Below are 19122 nucleotides of genomic sequence, written 5' to 3'. Positions count from 1 at the left end.
CCACTGCACTCCAGCCTGGGCGACTGAGTGAGACTCTGTCTCAAAAAAAAAAACAAAAAAAAGAAAGACCTTCCCCCTTTTCCCCTTCTTTCTCTATTCTTTCCGTCAGCATAAAAGGAATTCTTTTTTTTTTTTTTTTTTTTTTTGAGATGGAGTCTCACTCTGTCACCCAGGCTGGCGACCATGAGCGAGACATAAAAAAAAAAAAAAAAAAAAAAAAAAAAGCTGAACAAAACTGAACAGATGATAGCTCAGGTGGTTACTGTTATGACTGCTGTTATTAACAGGAGAGAAAGGGTACCTCCCCACCCAGTGGGGGATGGGTAAGTCAGCCTCCTGTTTCCACCTCAAATGCTATGTGTGTCAGATCATGAATATGAATATATATGAGTGCCTGGACTAAGGTGCTTTCTCTAGAAAAGGATGAAATAAATCACCTGGAGGCTCCCGCACACCCAGACAAGATCCTTTTAGGCCTCTTTTCCTACGATGCTTGCTGCCTGTGCTCGGAGCTAATTATTTTTGGAGAGGAAGAGGGGCAGTGAGACAGCCAGCCTGAGGGCATGTGGGGACCACTGCAACCACATCCCCCATACACTGACCTATGAGGCACGCGGCACTGACAAATGGCCCTGATGACAAGGCAGGACAGAGACCCAGCAGTGTGACACTCACCACTTCTGCCTATCAACTGCAGGCTGAAGATGCCAACCCCATTAGGACAGACTCATTTGCCAGCCTGTGCCATTCGTATTCTTCATGGCAGTTACTCAGTAGCTGGCATTTATAGATCTATAAAGAATATAAGGTTATGAAAAACCTGCTTCTAATTTTCCATGCTTTCCCCTACGTCCCATATTACAGTCGCCCCCCAAAGAATCAGCCACCAGGGCGTGTGGCACATTACAGTCCTAAGGTGCACACTTCAATGAAAGTTCTCTCTGCCTTCAGTTTAAATCCTAGCCCTTCCACTTACCAGCTGTGTGACTTTTGGAAATTTTATCTTTCTGTGCCTTGATTTCTAATCAGTAAAGTGGGGGTATCATACGACCCTCCTCATAGGGTTGATGTGAGGATTGAATGGGTTAATAGGAAGCGTGTAAAACAGTATGTGGTCTCTAGTGAGGGCACTGTAAGTGTTGGTTGTAATTATGTTACTATTAATTTGTGAGTGAGATTTGAAGGGTAAAAAGATGCAGCCACAGATTCTTACAGACACTAACTCTGTAAACCAATAGGAAAAACATCGGCATTAAAGAAGAGTCATTAAATGGAAGAATGTCTACTTCTTCCCTGCCTCCCTCCCACCCTGAAATTGGAACTGTGCAGAGACTGGCCAGTGTGTCTCACGCCTGTTCAGCACCAGGCGATCCATGCCATAGGAACATGTCAGCATCTTTGCTAAACCAAGTCAGTGTGCTTGCTTAGGTTGGGATTGGACCATTTGTCGCCTGAGCAGACTCTACCTTGAGGGCACACCACGCCTCTCCTGGCCCCCACCCTGACAAGCCAAGACGGATTCCAGGTGCCCATGATGGTGGCCTGCATTTCACATCGAGTTCCAGCTTGTTTTGAATTTTTCCTGTCTGGTGTTCATTAGCAAGTGAAATCGGGGTGGTTGGAAGGACTAGGGACATTTTCCCAGCAGTTTGGAGGCAGAAGAAAGGGGCTAATGAGGGGAAGCCGTGTGTGGTTGGTGGTAAGTGGTGTCAGAAATTCATCCGTCCTCCGAGGCGAGGGCCATTCAGCCTCATGTTCATACTCGGATCTACACTGACTACCAGACGGTGGACGTGCCCAGCTGATGACCTCTTTTACTTTTCAACTGACATTCACTTCACTTCTGACTACACAAAAATGCTCATGACTTTTTTCCATGTACAGTTTCTGGTAGCTATGTGAGTGGCCATATAATTCAGTGCCAGGCAACATGGGTTTTAACTTAGAGGGGGAGAAAAAGTAATCCAAACAAGGAAGAATGACTTTACCTAATGTCTTTAGGCTGAAGAGCTATTATTTAAGAAGATGCAGGTACGGTGAGTTGAGGTGACACGTAGAACATAATTACCCAAACTGAACTCAGAAAGTTCCTTACAGGAGGTCTGTGCTGAGGACCAGGATGCCTGAGGACTAGAGGAATCCTATGAATAGAAGTTGTATTATTGTTAGTTGAGTGTCCTCCAAGTAGCATGATCAGGACTCAATTAGCAGGGATAGGACCTATTCGAGGGTGGGCTCAGGGAGCGCAAGTGGAACTGTTTTGGAAGGCACTGACTGATGCATTTATTTTTGTCTCACACAGTAAAGATTTATAGTGCTTTTCATTAAAGGAGTCATGAAATAATTAATTATCATATATTTAAACTATATATCTGCTTCCTTGCAAAAAAAAGGATCAAGGTGGCCCATAACTATTAAAACATATCTAGGCTAACATAATCAGAAGCATAAACAGACTCTAATAAAAGGAGCAAGAAAACAATTCGCTGCTTTTAGAATCTCTCAGGCTCCTTTAGCACACCCAACAACCCCCACCCCACCAGACCCTGTCCACCAGTGCTCTTTGCATAATGCTGATGATTTAGTGGTGAGCAAGAAAAGCAGGATGTTTACTCCCATGGAAGCTATCTATATTCTGTTGGGAGAAAACAAACCAACAATATAATTTCCAAAGAGGGTGACTGGCAGGCAGGGGCAGCAGTTCACTTTGGATTGATGGTCAGGGAGTCTCTGCAATGAGCTGACTTTGAGCCCTCTGTTGTCAACTTTGTTCCTCCTGAAACCTCCTCCCCTCTCCTGTCTTGGCATCAGACTTGGCAATGCCCACTTGTCTCTTACCCCCATGGGCATGGTTTAGGCTTACTGAACCCCAGAAGTAGGTAGATGGACTGGCCATCAGGTGTCCTGGGTTTTATCCCCAGCACCGCCACCAACATGCTGCTCCTCTTGGATCTCACTTCAGGTCTGTTCTTTCCCCATTTGTGTCACATAGGACAAAACCTGCCCTGAATCTACCATTCCTGGCACCTGCCATGCACCTGCATCTTTGGAGCTTTTGAATATACCATTCATACCTAGTTTGCTAGATCAATGTCACTCATTTTTCTAGACTCAGCTCAGATTTCATCTCTTCTAAGAAGCCTTCTCCAATTACCCCAAGCCCCTTCCTCTGAGCTCTCCTGACACTTGGCTCTTACCTCCCTCTCTCTCTCTGATAATGTGGCATGTTTTTCTGTTTTCGTGAACCAAGTGCATACACTGTCGTTTTCTTTGCATCCACAGTGTCTAACATTATGCCTTGACGTTAGACAATAATTATGCTAGTTACTGGTTACTGAGTTACTATATATTCCAGGTACTGTTCAGCATTTTGCATGATTCTTTTTTTAAAAGAGATAGATAGGGCGTTGCTCTATTGTCCAGGCTGGAGTGCAGTGGCCCAATCATGGCCTACTGCAGGCTTGAACTTCTGGGCTCAAGCAGTACTCCTGCCTCCGCCTCCTGAGTAGCTGACACTACATGTGTGTACCACCATGCCTAGCTAATTTTTTAAATTGTTTTGTAGAATATGGGTCCTGCTATGGGTCTCTTAACTCCTGGCTTCAAGTGATCTTTCCATCCCAGCCTATCAAAGCTCTGGGATTATAAGCGTGAGCCACCACACTCAGCCTTTTGTGTGAACCTTTAAACCTCATGGTAAATAACCTTTGTGCCCATTTTATGTATGATAAACAAGGCTCAGAGGAATTAAGGAACTTGTCCAGAGTTGCAGAGCCAGTAGATTTGCCTTCTTAGGAGGCCCTTCCATAAGGCAGACCTAGGATTCACATCCAGATGCTTAAAAAGTGAAAGCATGTGTTTTTTCCTCCGTACTGTGCCATCTTTCTTAGAAGACCCTCCCATGAGTGTTTATTGAAAAATGTATTTCAACATTATGATTAAAAACCCACTGTAGCAGCATAAACCATCAAAGGAAGGTTATGGTCATTACCCTTCAGTTGTATTACATGCATAATGCTTCTTAAAGCAAATAAAATCATATCAAAATTACCAGGGAAATACACGAAAAAAAGATCAATTTCTTAAGTTGGTCTTTCCTTCTTGTCATTTTTTTTTTCGTTGGGCTTAAATTGAAGTGCAAGGAAATGGAAAGGGAAATCATGAGCTTGCTAGGAGAAAAGAGAGACTAGTATTGGTATCACAATCGACCACAAGTAATTATGCAGTATCAGGGCGGTGTGAGTGAATCCCACAATTCCCAATGCAGTAATTTCAATCAACAGAACACCAAAAGGGTGATGGTTGCTCAGATCAATTCAAGAAATGTTTACTATATAGCTCTGTGGCCACAACTTGCCGGCAGCTAACCAGTTAGCCAAGGCAGAGCTGGTATGTCTTGACTGGCTGCCATAAATGATGTGGGACTCCATGAGCCAACACTTCTCAGGCACTAATATGAGGAAGCCATCTCAGTCCTGGAGAGAGAGTTCCTATATTTTCAAAGTTTGGTTCTATTGGTGTAATTGTGGAACTAGACTTTTTTTCCCCCAAGCAGTTAATTTCCATCTCTCTGTGAAATATCCTTGAATCATAGTTTTCTGGTATAGGAAATATTGCTGCATTTGGATTTAGATTCATTAAATATGTTGTTTGGATGGCGTATTTAGGTTTTAAAGTATTGTCCCTCAATTAAATAATTTTTAAAATTAAAATGTTTAGCCTAATTGGTCAGTTAAATGTCCTCTTGAGGTCAATATCCCAAAACTCATTAAACATATAGTTCTATGCCTTGTTCATGGTTCAGGGCCCTTAGCTTGAAAAGCCTGAGTACAGAGATTGTGTGGGCTTTACACTGAGACCCGATAGTCCAAGGAGGGTACTTTCCCTGGGCAGAAACACAGATGACCTGGCTGAGTCATCTGATTAGTGTAGATAGCCAGTTTAGATAATTCACCCTGATATGATTTGACTGTGTCCTCACCCACATCTCATGTTGAATTGTCACTCCCCTGATTCCCACATGTTATGGGAGGAACCCAGGTGGAGATCACTGAATCATGGTAGTGAATAAGTCTCACAAGATCTGATGGTTTTATAAAGGTGAGTTCCCGCACACAATCCCTCTTGCCTGCCGCCATGTGAGATGTCACTGTCTCCTCCTTGCCTTCCACCGTGATTGTGAGGCCTCCCCAGCCAGGTGGGACTGTGAGTCCATTAAACCTCTTTTTCTTTATAAATTGGTATAAATACCAGTCTTGGGTATGTCTTTATTGGCGTAAAAATGGACTAATACAACCCCGTGGTTTAGGAACATGCTCTTTCATTAGCAAAAGTCATTTTTTCATTTAAAAGTAATATACTGAGCACCTTCTATATGCCAGTCATTGTCTTTGGCACTGGAGATGAAACAATTAACAAAGCAGAACCTAAATCTCTGCCCTTTGGAGCTTGCATTCCATAGAGAGAATATAAGCAGAGGTAGGATGTATCAGAAAAGAAGCCGCTATTTAAATCAGGTGGTCAGAGAAGAGGGATTTTAATCAGAGGCCTGAAGGAGATGCAGGAACAAACTGGATGGGAATCTGGGGAAGGCATATCTGAGGCAGCAGGGGCAGCAGCAAAGTGCAGAGACCCTGAAGAAGTAGGAACATGGTGGGCAAGTTTGAGGACTAGCAGGAGGGCTGTATGAGCAAGGGATGGAGAGGAAGTCAGAAGTCACAACAGACAGAAAATATAGGGCCCTATAGACCATTGTAAGGACCTTATGCTTTAGTAAAGTGGAGAGCCATTATGAAAAGATCACCATGGCTGCTCTGTTGAGAATAGATGGGCAGGCAACACAAGTGTGGAAGCAAGACCCCTCTTGGGAGACTGTTGGGATAATCCAGGCACTGATGATGATAGCTTGGACCAGTATGGTGGCAGTGGCCATGATGAAAAGTAGTAGTAGTAGTAGTAGGATTTCATGCTAGATTGTATTTCAGGTATCTAGAGAAAGAAAGAAATCAAGGATGAGTCTGAGATTTTTGGCCTGAATGACAGATAAGGAGCTATTTAATAACACAGGAACACGTGGGAAGAGTTGGTTTGGCAGGGAGGATGAAACTGTTAAGTTTGAGCTGCCCATTAGACATCTAAGTAATGACATGGAATGGGCAGTTTGATATGAGTCTAGGGACCAAGGAAGCCATGTAAGGTGAGAAAGCATGGAATCCACAGCCTGGCTTCAGAGTCTAGCTCTACTCTGAACTTGGACAAGGCATTTCTCCCTTCTAGTGTCCATATATTCATCTGTGAATTTAGGTGGTATAACTAATAGGACAAGTGGGAGGCTTAAATGAGACCACATCCTTGAAGCATAGTACATTTAAAAAGATCAATAGATATGAGCTGTCTTCTGCCAGACTGTCTTCTGGGCTGCCATAGATTTGTAGGCAAGAGACCATGATCGATAATATGGATCAGGGAAGGCCCGAATGTCAGCATACAGAGGTGGGACTCAATCCTGAAGCGATGGGAACATTTCCCTGGGCAGTTTTTGAGTTAAAAAAAAAATTGTTGATATGGTTAGGATGCAGTAGAGGATGGAGGGCTAGACCAGGGGCAGAGGGATAGGCCGGGATTGGTTGCAAATTCATGGAGATGGGGTGTCAGGAGGACCAGTGCCTGGGTTTGGCCATGGAGATGGAGTTAGGGGCTGAGCACACATTACTGAGGCCCATACTCACCTGATTGCTCAGGGAGAACTCATTTCAGTCTCCCAGTGACCATCTCCTTTCTGGCAGCACAGTCTCCCCGCCTGGCTCCAGGAACCCCACCTTGGGCAAAGTTTCAGTTTCAGAATCACTCATCCCATTCAGTGGAGCAGCTAAGGCCTAAAACCCAGCTGTTGGCAAGGAGACTCACTTCCCTACCGAGTCCCCTAATCTTGATTCTCTCTGCCTGAAAGAAAGAATACATACATTAGGATTGAGTGTCTCCCTTTCTCATTAAATAATATCTGTGGGCCAGCCATTAGTGCTCTCATGAGTGAAAGAAATGCAGTTGAAAAATTAGTCTCATTTTTGGACTTGGATCAGAAATGGGGCCAGGGCACATAATTATAGGAAAGCCCCCTTTAGGGGTCATCTCCCCTCTGCGCACACACACACACACACACACACACACACACACACATACACAAATAGTGGGTAGGGAGGAAGACTGGAGAAAGAGAAGAGGGTAGTGTTTTTTTCTGGAGGACTAAGAAAAGAAAAATGGTTCCCATCTACTCATGTTGGCAGTTTTTTTTATTACCAGAGATTAGAATGTGCCATCTCTGGAGCTAGAGCTGGCTTGCAGATGTGTTTTGTTTGGACCACAGAGTGTTTTTAAGATTTTCGAATGTGTTGCTACCATTTAAAAAATCAAGAGATTTTACATTGAAAACTAGATTTCTGCTTCCATATTTTTCGGGGGCCACTGGGCTAGCCTTTTTAACAGAGAAGAGTGGAGCAGCCACTGTGTCCTTAAGTCGAGCAGCACTGCTCACCATGGTCCCCAATGGCCTTCCTTCCCTCGTTGTCTCACCTGACGAGCATATGAATTTGCAAGCTCTTGTTTGAAGTCAGATCAGACTGGGCAATTAATGAACCCAAAGTGAGGGTTGACTCAATGTTTGCTAATGCAGCAGTGAACCGAGAGAAAGAATTTACAGAAAGTAGGAGAGATCAAAGGGAGGTTGTATGACTGGATGATGATGATGAGTATCAAGGCTCGCTTTGTGAACAACTCTTTTTCTATTATAAGTGGGTAAGTTCAGCATCAGAAAGGAGCTCTTCATGGGAACCCAGATCATGCTGCCCTGTTGGGTGACCTTTGCAGAGGATACCCTATCAGAACCTCTGTGAATCACATCTGAGGTCCCTCCTGTGTCTCGTCTCCAACTCTCATTAGCAGTGAACTCAGACTTAGAAGTTTTGCAGGAAGGAGATTCATTTTCTTTTCTTATCCCCCCTCAAACCTCAAAAGAGACAAAATTTCTGGCATTGAGTATTAGCGTTCTTATATTAAGACAGATTTACCTCTACTCTGACAAAAGAGCTCAGGATCTCCCAAGAAAACTGATTTTTCAGAGTTGCTCATTTGAATGAACAGCACATCCAAAGCTTGTGGTTTGGTTGAAAAGGGGTTTTCTGTGTTCCTTGTATTCATCCTTCAAGTTCATGGCCATCGCCCTTCACCACCTGAGAGTACTTAGTGCTCAGAGCAACTGAAAGGAAGCATAAATCCTGCTTGCTTTGAACACAACCCCGGGGTTCACCGTATGTTCTTGCCCTAGCCAATGCTAATCAGCTCTTCCCCGCTTCTTCCCTCTTTCATGCTTGTAAATCAAGCTGCCCCAATATTAGTCACTGCAAAGGAGATAATTAGTAAGTACAAGCTGCTACCTTCATAGATCACTCTGTCTCTGGCTCAAGCTAAGCCAAGAGACTGGAGAAAGCTAACATTACACAGTATGAGTTGCGTTAGTAGAGCCTTTATTACTCAAAACATGTGAGTCTGAATACCTAAATCAAGACTCTGCACCCTCCCCAGCTGTTGTAAGAAGAGCTGTGATATGAGACCAAAGGAAAGGCTACTTACCTACTTTATGAGGTTTTCCTTTCCTTGACTCAAAAACTTATCTTTAGAACCCCAAGAATTTGAAAGTGCAATGGTTTCTTAATGGCATAATCTTAGGATTCAGATATTTTTAAAATACCTTAACCCTCCATTGATGGGGCAGCAGAGAAAGGTGCCACTTTCTTTTACTAGGACTTATTGTGTCCTCCCAACAAAGCCATGGCTTGTGCCTTTGCCAATCATTTGTCCAACTGGAAAATAACATTACTACTCTGGCAGGGCACATGGTCAAGAGCATTGCTGCCTCCTCAGAAAAGACCGTTTCCAGACCAGCTAGGAACTTGCTTTCCATGCACTGCTAATCAAATACTGCCAGCCTGCCTGGAAGTGTTTCATTCAAGTATTTGTTACTCTGGAGCTGCTCAAATGCAAGTTGGCTTTTATTTTTTCCATCACACAGTGTTTCACCAATTTTTGAGTTTCCCAGATCAACCTCTTCACTATTTTTAAGCAGAACTATTTCAAGCCAACGCAGCTAATCAGTACAGTAAAACCTCACGAATTCAAGCCAAGAGATTGAACTCTTCCAGCTGAGGACAAGCACTAGCAATGTAAGTTGGAGGCCTGTTTTCTCATCTGGAAGATGAGGACATAAGGTTGTATAACCAAACTCCTTTTCTACTAATATTAAAACCACATTTCATCTAATCTAAGATGCCACTGACTATAAGAGATATCATGTTCATGTAACAGCAAAGAAGATGACATTTTAAAATGTGCCATTAGTTAAATAATCCCCAAACACCAAAGATATCCCCATGATGTATAGATTGGTGACACTAGACTCTTGTGGCTTTGAAATCCATTCAGATGAATTTGGCAGCTTCTCCTGCCCTTGGTTGTGTTGTTTGGCACGAAACAGGCAATCCTTTTTGAATGTTCTCAATAACAAAATGTAACACCACTTTTAATCCCTTGGGTGCATCTTTCTTTCTAAGCATATAAAACGTTTGCTTATCCCTTTGCAAGAAAACATGGAATTATGATTCTGCTTCTGACAATGAATATGTACTTAATCAATATCCAATTGTTCAGTTTTTGAGGTGTTCTATAACTTTTCGTTTTAGTACTGAATCATTACATTCAAATGGCAATTACACACAATGGTGTAATACCAAGCATGTAGGCAACTCAATGGAAGTGATAAGGGGTACCCATGTGGCTAGATTTGCCATGCTGGGATGGTGGTATCTGCATCATGAGTGCCACCTGGCAATAGAACCTTCACAACCCCATCAATCACATATACATCCTGATTTTAGATATGTTAAAGCATGAAAAGAGCATCTTAGGATGGATCAAATATGGAAATAGCTACAGTCTCACGAGAACTGATTGTAGTCATGTGGATACCATGACGACTTTAATGAATTCTCATTCTAGTACTTTTGGCAAAAAACACTAAACCCCTAATAAGACTTAATGTCAATCAAACCTCACAGCAATCCAGAAAGTTTATGCAAATTGGGAAGTTTAGCCAGCTAAATAAAATTTCCCCAGATCACCCAGCTAAGTAAATTTCAGAGCAAGGATTTGGATCTAGATGATAGGACCTTCCATCCTGCCATTTCTGTGACTCTATGGGCAGTACAACTCATGTGTGCATATCACTGTAGACTGACCTTTGATTTCATCTACTTTCAAAAACATGAAGCATCCCTAAAGTAGGATCTCAAAGGGCTATTTAAAATAGATTCAATAATATAGGGTTTTGTGTAATGAATTGATAAGAATTTATAATTAACACATCCATTATATGTAAATGGACACTTCTTAAAGGGGCTCATGATATGATTTCTGCCTTCACAACTACAGAAACTGGAGTGGCTACCTGTAGCTACCCTCCCGACAGTGCAGTGAGATAGTTAAATCACCATTTCCTGATAAAAAACCTAGCCTGTGAGCTGCAATGACTTGCCCAGTGGCAGTGTTCATGTTCATGGCAAAATATGGACCTAGATCAGCTCAAACTCTGGTCTCCTGAGCCTCAAGAATGTTCTTTTTCAACTTCTCTCTATTGCACCAATAACTTGTCTTTCTCACAAAGTTTGGTTTTTGTGGAATTTTTTGGATTGTTTTTATAGCATGGACAGTGAATGGGTAGAGACAAATATGTTTTTGCTAAAATCCACAAAAGCTGTTTTATTTACTCTCTTAATGCTAGACAACATGGCGATGAATGACACTTTTCAGATCATGGGAGCCCCCAGCACCAGGGAGGCCCTCCCAGACCAGCCCAGAGAAAGAGAGTGGAAGCCACCAAGCTGCCGCTAGAGGATAGCAATGCTGAACTCACTCCTGTGGCTTTGTGGTGAGGGTGATTCTGTTTCCATGGACAGTTAAATATGGAATCTGGGAGGAGCTTTATATTTACGTTCAGTGCTGTGGGAACAAAATCCAAAAGAAATGAGTGAGAGTGTGACTAAGGGCTTTCATGGTCAAAATAAACACCAACAAGCAGGAATTACCAAACAGTTGAACATTGCCAGCCTCAAAGCCTGGTCATGTAGACACCATGGCGACCTGAATAAATTTGCATTCCAGGAGCCAATGTAGAGATTGCTTTAAGAATGCAGTGGGCATCTTTTAAAAAAATCTCAAATTATTAATTCACTTGGTTGGCAAATGTATATTGAGTACCAACATATGAAAAGGGAAGAGAGAATATAGGGGAAGGCAAATCAAATTCCAAGTTCAACAAGCCTATTATACATTCTTCAATTGTATTTGAAGAGGTCTGACTGAGGAATGGCAGCAGAGCCAACGCTTTTCCTCACCTCCCCACTGGTTCTGTTACAGCTGTAAAGGTGCCTCCCACTACGGCCTGACCAAAGACAGGAAGAGGCGCTCACAAGATGGCTGTCCAGATGGCTGTGCAAGCCTCACAGCCATGGCTCCCTCCCCAGAGGTTTCTGCAGCTGCCACCATCTCCTTAATGACAGACGAGCCTGGCCTAGACAACCCTGCCTACGTGTCCTCGGCAGAGGACGGGCAGCCAGCAGTCAGCCCAGTGGACTCTGGACGGAGCAACCGAACTAGGGGTGAGTCAAATGGGTGGTTGTCCAGGATTGGGTTCCTTGGCTTGGGATTGCTCTCTGTGGAATACTTACTGTGGAAAGTTCTAGAAATGTTTTTTAAGGGGAAATCATTCTGGCAGTTTTGGCAGGAACCCAATGTCCAATTCTCCAAAGTGAAATGAAACCACAGGTACCTCCGATCATTAAACTGTGTGTAATCTGACTTGGTGAAAGGGACTGAAATTAGACCTAATGATTCATCACTCCTGCAGTGTCAGTAATTTTTCAGCCATACTGTTCAAGAAAACTGCTATTGTATTCAGTTCAGCCCAGAAACAGAAAAGAAAAGCAGGATTTTAAGCACGTCATACATATTTCACTGTAGAAAACTTAGAAAATACAGGTAAGCAAATTCTACAATCCTACCACCTAGAGGTAGTCACTGTTAATGTCTTATATATATTTTATCAGATATGTACATAAATGATTATTTCTATTAAATCCTAACTACTGTTCCTCTTGTTGCTTTTCCTCAGCACGGCCCTTTGAGAGATCCACTATTAGAAGCAGATCTTTTAAAAAAATAAATCGAGCTTTGAGTGTTCTTCGAAGGACAAAGAGCGGGAGTGCGGTTGCCAACCACGCTGACCAGGGCAGGGAATATTCTGAAAACACCACTGCCCCTGAAGGTAAATGACCTCCCCACAAGGCAGGATGGACATGGGCTGGGCTTCCAGGGGGACTTCAGGGATGATGCAATCTGATCACCAGCCACCTTCTGTGACCCCTCTCTTCCCAAGGGTGTACAATGTTTTTTACTTTGATTAGCCTGCTTCTCACGTAAGTAGCTAAAGGCAGAAAGTATTATCATCTTTTTACATAGATTGAAGAAAAAAATGTTGAAACCCTTACCTTCAGGTGCTAGTGCCATTATGCATTTGAAGAAGAAGAATTATATTAATGAGTGAAAAACATTCAAAACAATGACTGGCACATACAATAAATGCAATATATATATTTGCTCTCCTTACTCTTTCAACTACATGTGAGGTGTGGTGCTGAGTGTTTTACATGCGTTTTGTCATTTAAGCCTCATAACAACCCCATACTCCGTGTGTGTGTGTGTGTGTGTTTTGAGACAGAGTTTTACTCTTGTCACCCAGGCTGGAGTGCAACGGTGCAACCTCTGCCTCCTGGGTTCAAGCGATTCTCCTGCTTCAGCCTCCCAAGTAGGTGGGATTACAGGCACCTGCCAAAACAGCCAGCCATTTTTTTGTATTTTTTAGTAGAAACGGGGTTTCTCCATGTTGGTCTTGAACTCCTGACCTCAGGTGATCCACCCACCTTGGCCTCTCAAAGTGCTGGGATTACAGGCATGAGCCACCACACCCGGCACTACTACTATTCCTGTTTTACAGATGAGGAAACTGTGGCACAGAGAGGTTCTTTAGGTTGTTCCAAATTACCTTGCTAAACTTTGAATCCAGGTAACATGGCTGTAGAATTCATGCAAAGCAAGCTGTTGAGTCTTAGATCCCATGTGTTTTCTCCAATATAAATGGAGCTGAGGAAATACTGTCCTACTGTCTTTGCTTTTTATGTTAGAACTTTAGAGTAGTAATAATAACATTTTTTAAAAATTGAGCTCTTTCTGTATGCACATAGTGTTTTCAGTCATTTAGATGTGATAATGTTAAGGGGATAGGACTATCATTCCCATTTTACAGATGAGAAAACGGAGACCTAGAGGGATTAGGTAATTAGTCCAGTCACCCGGCTAGAAAATGGCAGAACCAAGATTTTAACTAAGGTCCTCTCGTTCCAGAGCCTACTCTCTTAGCTCCTGGGTTATACTGCCCTCTACTCTTGGGAGTTGGGAGGCAGAGCCCAAACCACTCTACGTATTATGCCCTCAAAATTCATGAGCAGCCTTATCAGACCTTTTCTTGTATACTTATTCATGATTGCCTCTCACCCTGTACATACGTGCTGCATGCTCTAACAGCTCTCAGCTGATTACAGTCCTGTAAATGCTGGAGGTCTTTCTCTCGCCTCCCTTCTATTGTCCAGCCTGCACTCCCACTCTCCTTTCAGCTGGCATTGACATTCCTTCTTCCAGGTTTAGTGTAAGCCTTTGCCTCCACCTGGAAACCTCACTGACTCCCTCAGCCCTCTTTTTAGGTGTTTTTGAAGCACCTGTAGCAGTGATTATCATATTTCATGTAACTGTACCTCAAAGTGTAGGGATTATTTTTCTGAGTCCATGTTTTAAAGCCTAGTACAGTGTCTGGCACATAAGTGTCCACTAAATGTCTGTGCAATGACTAAATGAAAAGATTAGAACTTCCTTTCCACCAGTCTCTTCCTCTTATTAAAGACTCCTCAATTCCACTCCATGTAAAGTTCTCTAGTACTTGGGCCAGGCATGGTGGCTTACTCCTGTAACCAGCACTTTGGGAGGCTGAGGCAGCCATATCACCTGAGGGTAGGAGTTTGAGACCAGCCTGGACAGCGTAGTGAAACCCCATCTCTATTAAAAATACAAAAATTAGCCAGGGCATGGTGATGGGCACCTGTAATTCCAGCTACTTGGGAGGCTGAGGCAGGAGAATTGCTTGAACCTGGGAGGTGGAGGCTGCAGTGAGCTGAGATTGTGTCACTGCACTCTAGCCTAGGTGACTCCATCTCAAAAAAAAAAAAAAGTTATCTTGAAAAAGATATATTTGCATATTTATTACAAAAACATTTATAAAAGAGATCATTATATGTAAGGCACCAGCCTAGGTGCTGTCATTTTATATAAAGAATATAAAATGTAGTTCCTGGCATCAGGGGGTTTATTCAAGACTACAATAAAATAAAAGCATACCTCATTTTTATTTTTACAAATTGAAAGCTTGTGGTCACCCTATAGCGAACAAGTCTGTTGGCTCCATTTTTCCAAAAGCATGTGCTCACTTCATGTCTCTGTGTCACATTTTGGTAATTCTTGAAGCATCTCAAACTTTTTCATTATTATTATATGTGTTATGGTGATAGGTGATCAGTGATCTTTGGCGTTACTATTGTAATTGTTTTAGCTTGCAACGAACCACGCCCTTATGGGTCAGTAAATTTAATAATTGCGTGTTCTGACTGCTTCACTGGCCATTTCCCCATGTCTCTCTTCTTGGGCCTCCCTATTCCCTGATATGTAACAGTATTGAAATGAAGCCAATTAGTAACCATACGATAGCTTTTGAGTATTCAAGTGAAAGGAAGAGCCACATGTCTCTCACTTTAAATCAAAAACTAGAAATGAACCTTAGTAAGGAAGGCATATTGAAAGCTAGGGTAGGCTTAAAGCTAGGTCTCTTGTGCCAAACAGCCAAGTTATTAATGCAAAGGAAAAGTTCTTGAAGGAAATTAAAAGTGCTACTTCCAATGAACATATGACTAACAAAGCAAAACAGCCATATTGCTGATATGGAGAAAGTTTGAGTGAACTGGATAGAAGAACAAAATATCCACAACATTCCCTTAAACCAAAGCCTAATCCAAGGGAAGGCCCTAACTCTCTTTGATTCTGTGAAGGCTGAGAGTGGTGAAGAAGGTAAAGGAGAAAAGTTGGAAGCTAGCAGAGATTGGTTAATGAGGTTTAAGGAAAGAAGCCATCTCCATAACATAACAGTGCAAGGTAAAGCAGCAAATCATGATTATAGGGAAGCAGCAAATGCTGATTGTAACAAAGCAGCAAATGCTGATGTTAGAAGCTGCAGCAGGTTATCCAGAAGATCTTGCTAAGATCATTGAAGGTGGCTCCACTAGGCAGATTTTCTTTCTTTCTTTTTTTTTTTTTTTTTTTTGAGATAGGGTCTCGCTCACTCTGTAGCCCAGGCTGGAGTGCAGTGGCATGATCTCGGCTCACTGCAACCACTGCCTCCTGGGTTCAAGTGATTCTCCTGTCTCAGCCTCCCAAGTAGCTGAGATTACAGGCATGTACCACCATGTCCAGCTAATTTTTTGTATTTTTAGTAGAGACAGGGTTTCGCCATGTTGGCCAGGCTGGTCTTGAACTCCTGACCTCAGGTGATCCACCCGCCTCGGCCTCCCAAAGTGCTATGGTTACAGACATGAGCCACCGCACTCAGCCAACAGATTTTCAATGTAGATGATACAGCCTTATATTGGGAGAATATGCCATCTAGGACTTTCTTAACTAGAGAGAAGTCAATGCCTGGCTTCAAAGCTTCAAAGGACAGGCTGACTCTTGTGTTCGGGGCTAATACAGCTGGTGACTTTAAGGTGGAGACCAGTGCTCATTTATCATTTAAAAACTCCTAGGGCCCTTAAGAATTATGCTAAATCGGCCGGGCGCGGTGGCTCAAGCCTGTAATCCCAGCACTTTGGGAGGCCGAGATGGGCGGATCACGAGGTCAGGAGATCGAGACCATCCTGGCTAACACGGTGAAACCCCGTCTCTACTAAAAAATACAAAAAACTAGCCGGGCGAGGTGGCGGCGCCTGTAGTCCCAGCTACCCGGGAGGCTGAGGCAGGAGAATGGCGTGAACCCGGGAGGTGGAGCTTGCAGTGAGCTGAGATCCGGCCACAGCACTCCAGCCTGGGTGACAGAGCGAGACTCCGTCTCAAAAAAAAAAAAAAAAAAAAAAGAATTATGCTAAATCTATTCTACCTGTGCTCTATCCACCGAACAACAAAGCCTGATGGCAGCACATCTTTTTACAGCATGGTTTACTCAATATTTTAATTCCACTGTTGAGGCCTACTGCTCAGAAAGAAAGATTCCTTTCAAAATATTACTACTCATTGATAATGCATCCTGGTTACCCAAGTACTTCAATGGAGACGTGCAAGAGTAATGTTGTTTTCATGCCTGCTAACACAGTATCCATTCTGCAGCCCATGGATCAAAGAGTAATTTCTACTTTTTATATTTTTTTTTAAGACAGACTCTCACTCTGTTGCCCAGGCTGGAGTGCAGTGGTGTGATCTCAGCTCACTGCAAGCTCTACCTCCCAGGTTCACGCCATTCTCCTGCCTCAGCCTGCCGAGAGGCTGAGACTACAGGCACCCGCCACCACGCCCAGCTAATTTTTTGTATTTTTAGTAGAGACGGAGTTTCACCGTGTTAGCCAGGACAGTCTCGATCTCCTGGCCTTGTGATCTGCCTGCCTCGGCCTCCCAAAGTGCTGGGATTACAGGAGTGAGCCACCGCACATGGCCAGTAATTTCTACTTTTAAGTCATTATTTAAGAAATAAATTTCAAAAGGCTATAGCTGCCATAGATAGTGATTCCTCTGATGGATCTAGGCAAGGAAAATTGAAATCCTGGAAAGGATTCACCCTTCTACATGCCATTAAGAACATTAGTGATTCATGGGAGAAGGTCAAAATATCAACATTAACAGGAGATTGGAGGAAGTTGATTCTAATTCTCATGGATGACTTTCCGGGGTTCAAGAGTTCAGTGGAGAAAAGTAACTATAGATTTGGTGGAAATAGCAAGAGAACTAGAATTGGAAGTGGAGCTTGAAGATATGACCAAATTCTGGGAGGCTGAGGCAGGAGAATGGCATGAACCCGGGAGGTGGAGCTTGCAGTGAGCTGAGATCATGCCACTGCACTCCAGCCTGGGCAACAGAGCAAGACTCAGTCTCAAAAAACAAAAAAAAAGATATGACCAAATTGTTGCAATCTCATAATGAAACTGGAACGAGTGTAGAGTTGCTTCTTATGGATGAGCAAAGAAAGTGGTTTCTTGAGATGGAAACTACTGCTGAAGATGCTGTGAACATTGTTGAAACAACAAGAAAGGATTGGGAATATTATATAAACATAGTTGATAAAACAGCAAAGTTAGTAGAGAATTGACTCCAATTTTGAAAGAAGTTCTACTGAAGTTTAAATACTATCAAACAGCACTGCATTCTACAGAGAATCTGTTTAAAAATCTTTCACGAGAGTCAGCTGATGTGGCAAACTTCATGGTCATCTTATTTTAAGAAATTGCCAAAGCCACTCCCAACTTTCAGCAACCACCATTGTGATCAGTCAGCAGCCATCAACATCGAGGCAAAGCCCTCTACCAGGAAAAGATTACAACTGAAGGCTCAGATGATCATTAAACAGCATGTTTTAGCAATAAAGTATTTTTAAATTGAGGTATGTACATTTTTAAAAATATGCTATTGTATACTGGATAGACTACAGTGTAAACATAACTCTTATAACCACAGAGAAACCAAAAGACTCACTTTATTATGGCAGTGTGGAACCAAACCCACAATATCTCAGAGATATGCCTGTACTATGAAGAATGAGGTATAAATTAATGACCATAGCAGCCATAGGGGACAGTGTAATCCATGTTTAAGGAATGGCTTATGACTTGGATGGATGTTGGGATGCTGTGTGTTGGAAAATGAATTCAAGTAGCTTAGCTCAATGCCAGCATAAACTCAGTTAATAATTATTATTATATCCTTTAGTCCTTGAGTGAGGACATAATATTGAATAAATTATTTCCTTTCCAGACCAATACAGGAGATGAGGTGAAGGTCAGATCATAGTGTGTCCTGATTATTACTTAGGAGTCTGTACTTGATTTGGGGGCAGTGAACACACCTAGGAGCTCTTGTGTAGAGTTATTGCAAGATTGGAGCCATGTTTCCAGAAGACAGAGATAGCAGCCATGTTCCATGCATAGGCGGGCTGGAGTGGGAGAGATTGGATTTCCTCAAACACACTAAGAAGCTGTAACTCCAGAAGGGAGTGAGGTGTTAAGACTCAGCTAGGTTGGTATCAATGTCGTCACAGAATTTGTGAGGCAACAATGCTTTCAAAAATGGTCAGAGGGTCTCATTGCTTCAGCAACCTACCGCTGGCCTCCTGGCATGGTGTATCTATTCTTTTAATGTCAGTAAAGGGACTAGCACCACTGTTTATCAACTGTGTGGCCCTGGCTGGGTTGCTTAATGCTCTCAGCTTCAGCATTTCTTCATCTGAAAAGACAGAGATGGGTCTGGGCATGGTGGCTCACACCTGGAATCCTAGCACTTGGAGGCCAAGGCAAGAGGATTCCTTGAGCCCAGGAGTTTGAGACCAGCCTGGGCAACATAGTGAGACTTTGTCTCTACAAAAAATGAAATGAAATTCATGGGACGTGGTGGCACACACCTGTACTCCCAGCTTCTTGGGCTGAGGTGGAAGGATTGCCTGAGCCCATGAGGTCAAGGCTGCTTTGAGCCAAGATCGTACCACTATACTCCAGCCTGGGTGACAGAGTGAGACCCTGTCTCTCAAAAAAAAAAAAAAAAGAGAGATTGAAAGAGAGAGCCAGAGCTTCCTGGAAGTTCCAGGCTGTAGTGAGCCGTGGTTGCGCCACTGAACTCCAGCCTGGTGGAAAGAGCAAGCCCCTTCCTCAAAAAAAAAAAAAAAAA

The 19122-nt window shown here is 42.9% G+C and overlaps 1 protein-coding gene and 1 long non-coding RNA gene across 3 annotated transcripts in view; one reads left to right on the top strand and one right to left on the bottom strand.

Moving 5' to 3' along the window:
- LOC105523769 overlaps positions 1-18420 on the bottom strand; it is a 48600-nt gene extending 30180 nt beyond the window's left edge. Inside the window, exon 1 of the long non-coding RNA XR_001003641.1 lies at positions 18308-18420. This is a non-coding gene — a long non-coding RNA (uncharacterized LOC105523769). The remainder of the gene's footprint in view (positions 1-18307) is intronic.
- The window catches only part of LNX1 (ligand of numb-protein X 1, E3 ubiquitin protein ligase), a 108183-nt gene that overhangs the window by 47891 nt on the left and 41170 nt on the right, over positions 1-19122 (top strand). For both annotated transcript variants that reach the window (XM_011958754.1, XM_011958753.1), the window contains exons 2-3: positions 11464-11705; positions 12218-12370. In XM_011958754.1, coding sequence (XP_011814144.1) covers positions 11464-11705; positions 12218-12370 — 395 coding nt within the window. The remainder of the gene's footprint in view (positions 1-11463; positions 11706-12217; positions 12371-19122) is intronic.

This window comes from Colobus angolensis, unplaced genomic scaffold, assembly GCF_000951035.1.
Source record: "Colobus angolensis palliatus isolate OR3802 unplaced genomic scaffold, Cang.pa_1.0 Scaffold473, whole genome shotgun sequence".
NCBI classification, from domain to species: Eukaryota; Metazoa; Chordata; class Mammalia; order Primates; family Cercopithecidae; genus Colobus; species Colobus angolensis.
The sequence above is the reverse complement of the archived record's forward strand: the minus strand, read 5'-3'. Positions and strand labels throughout refer to the sequence as shown.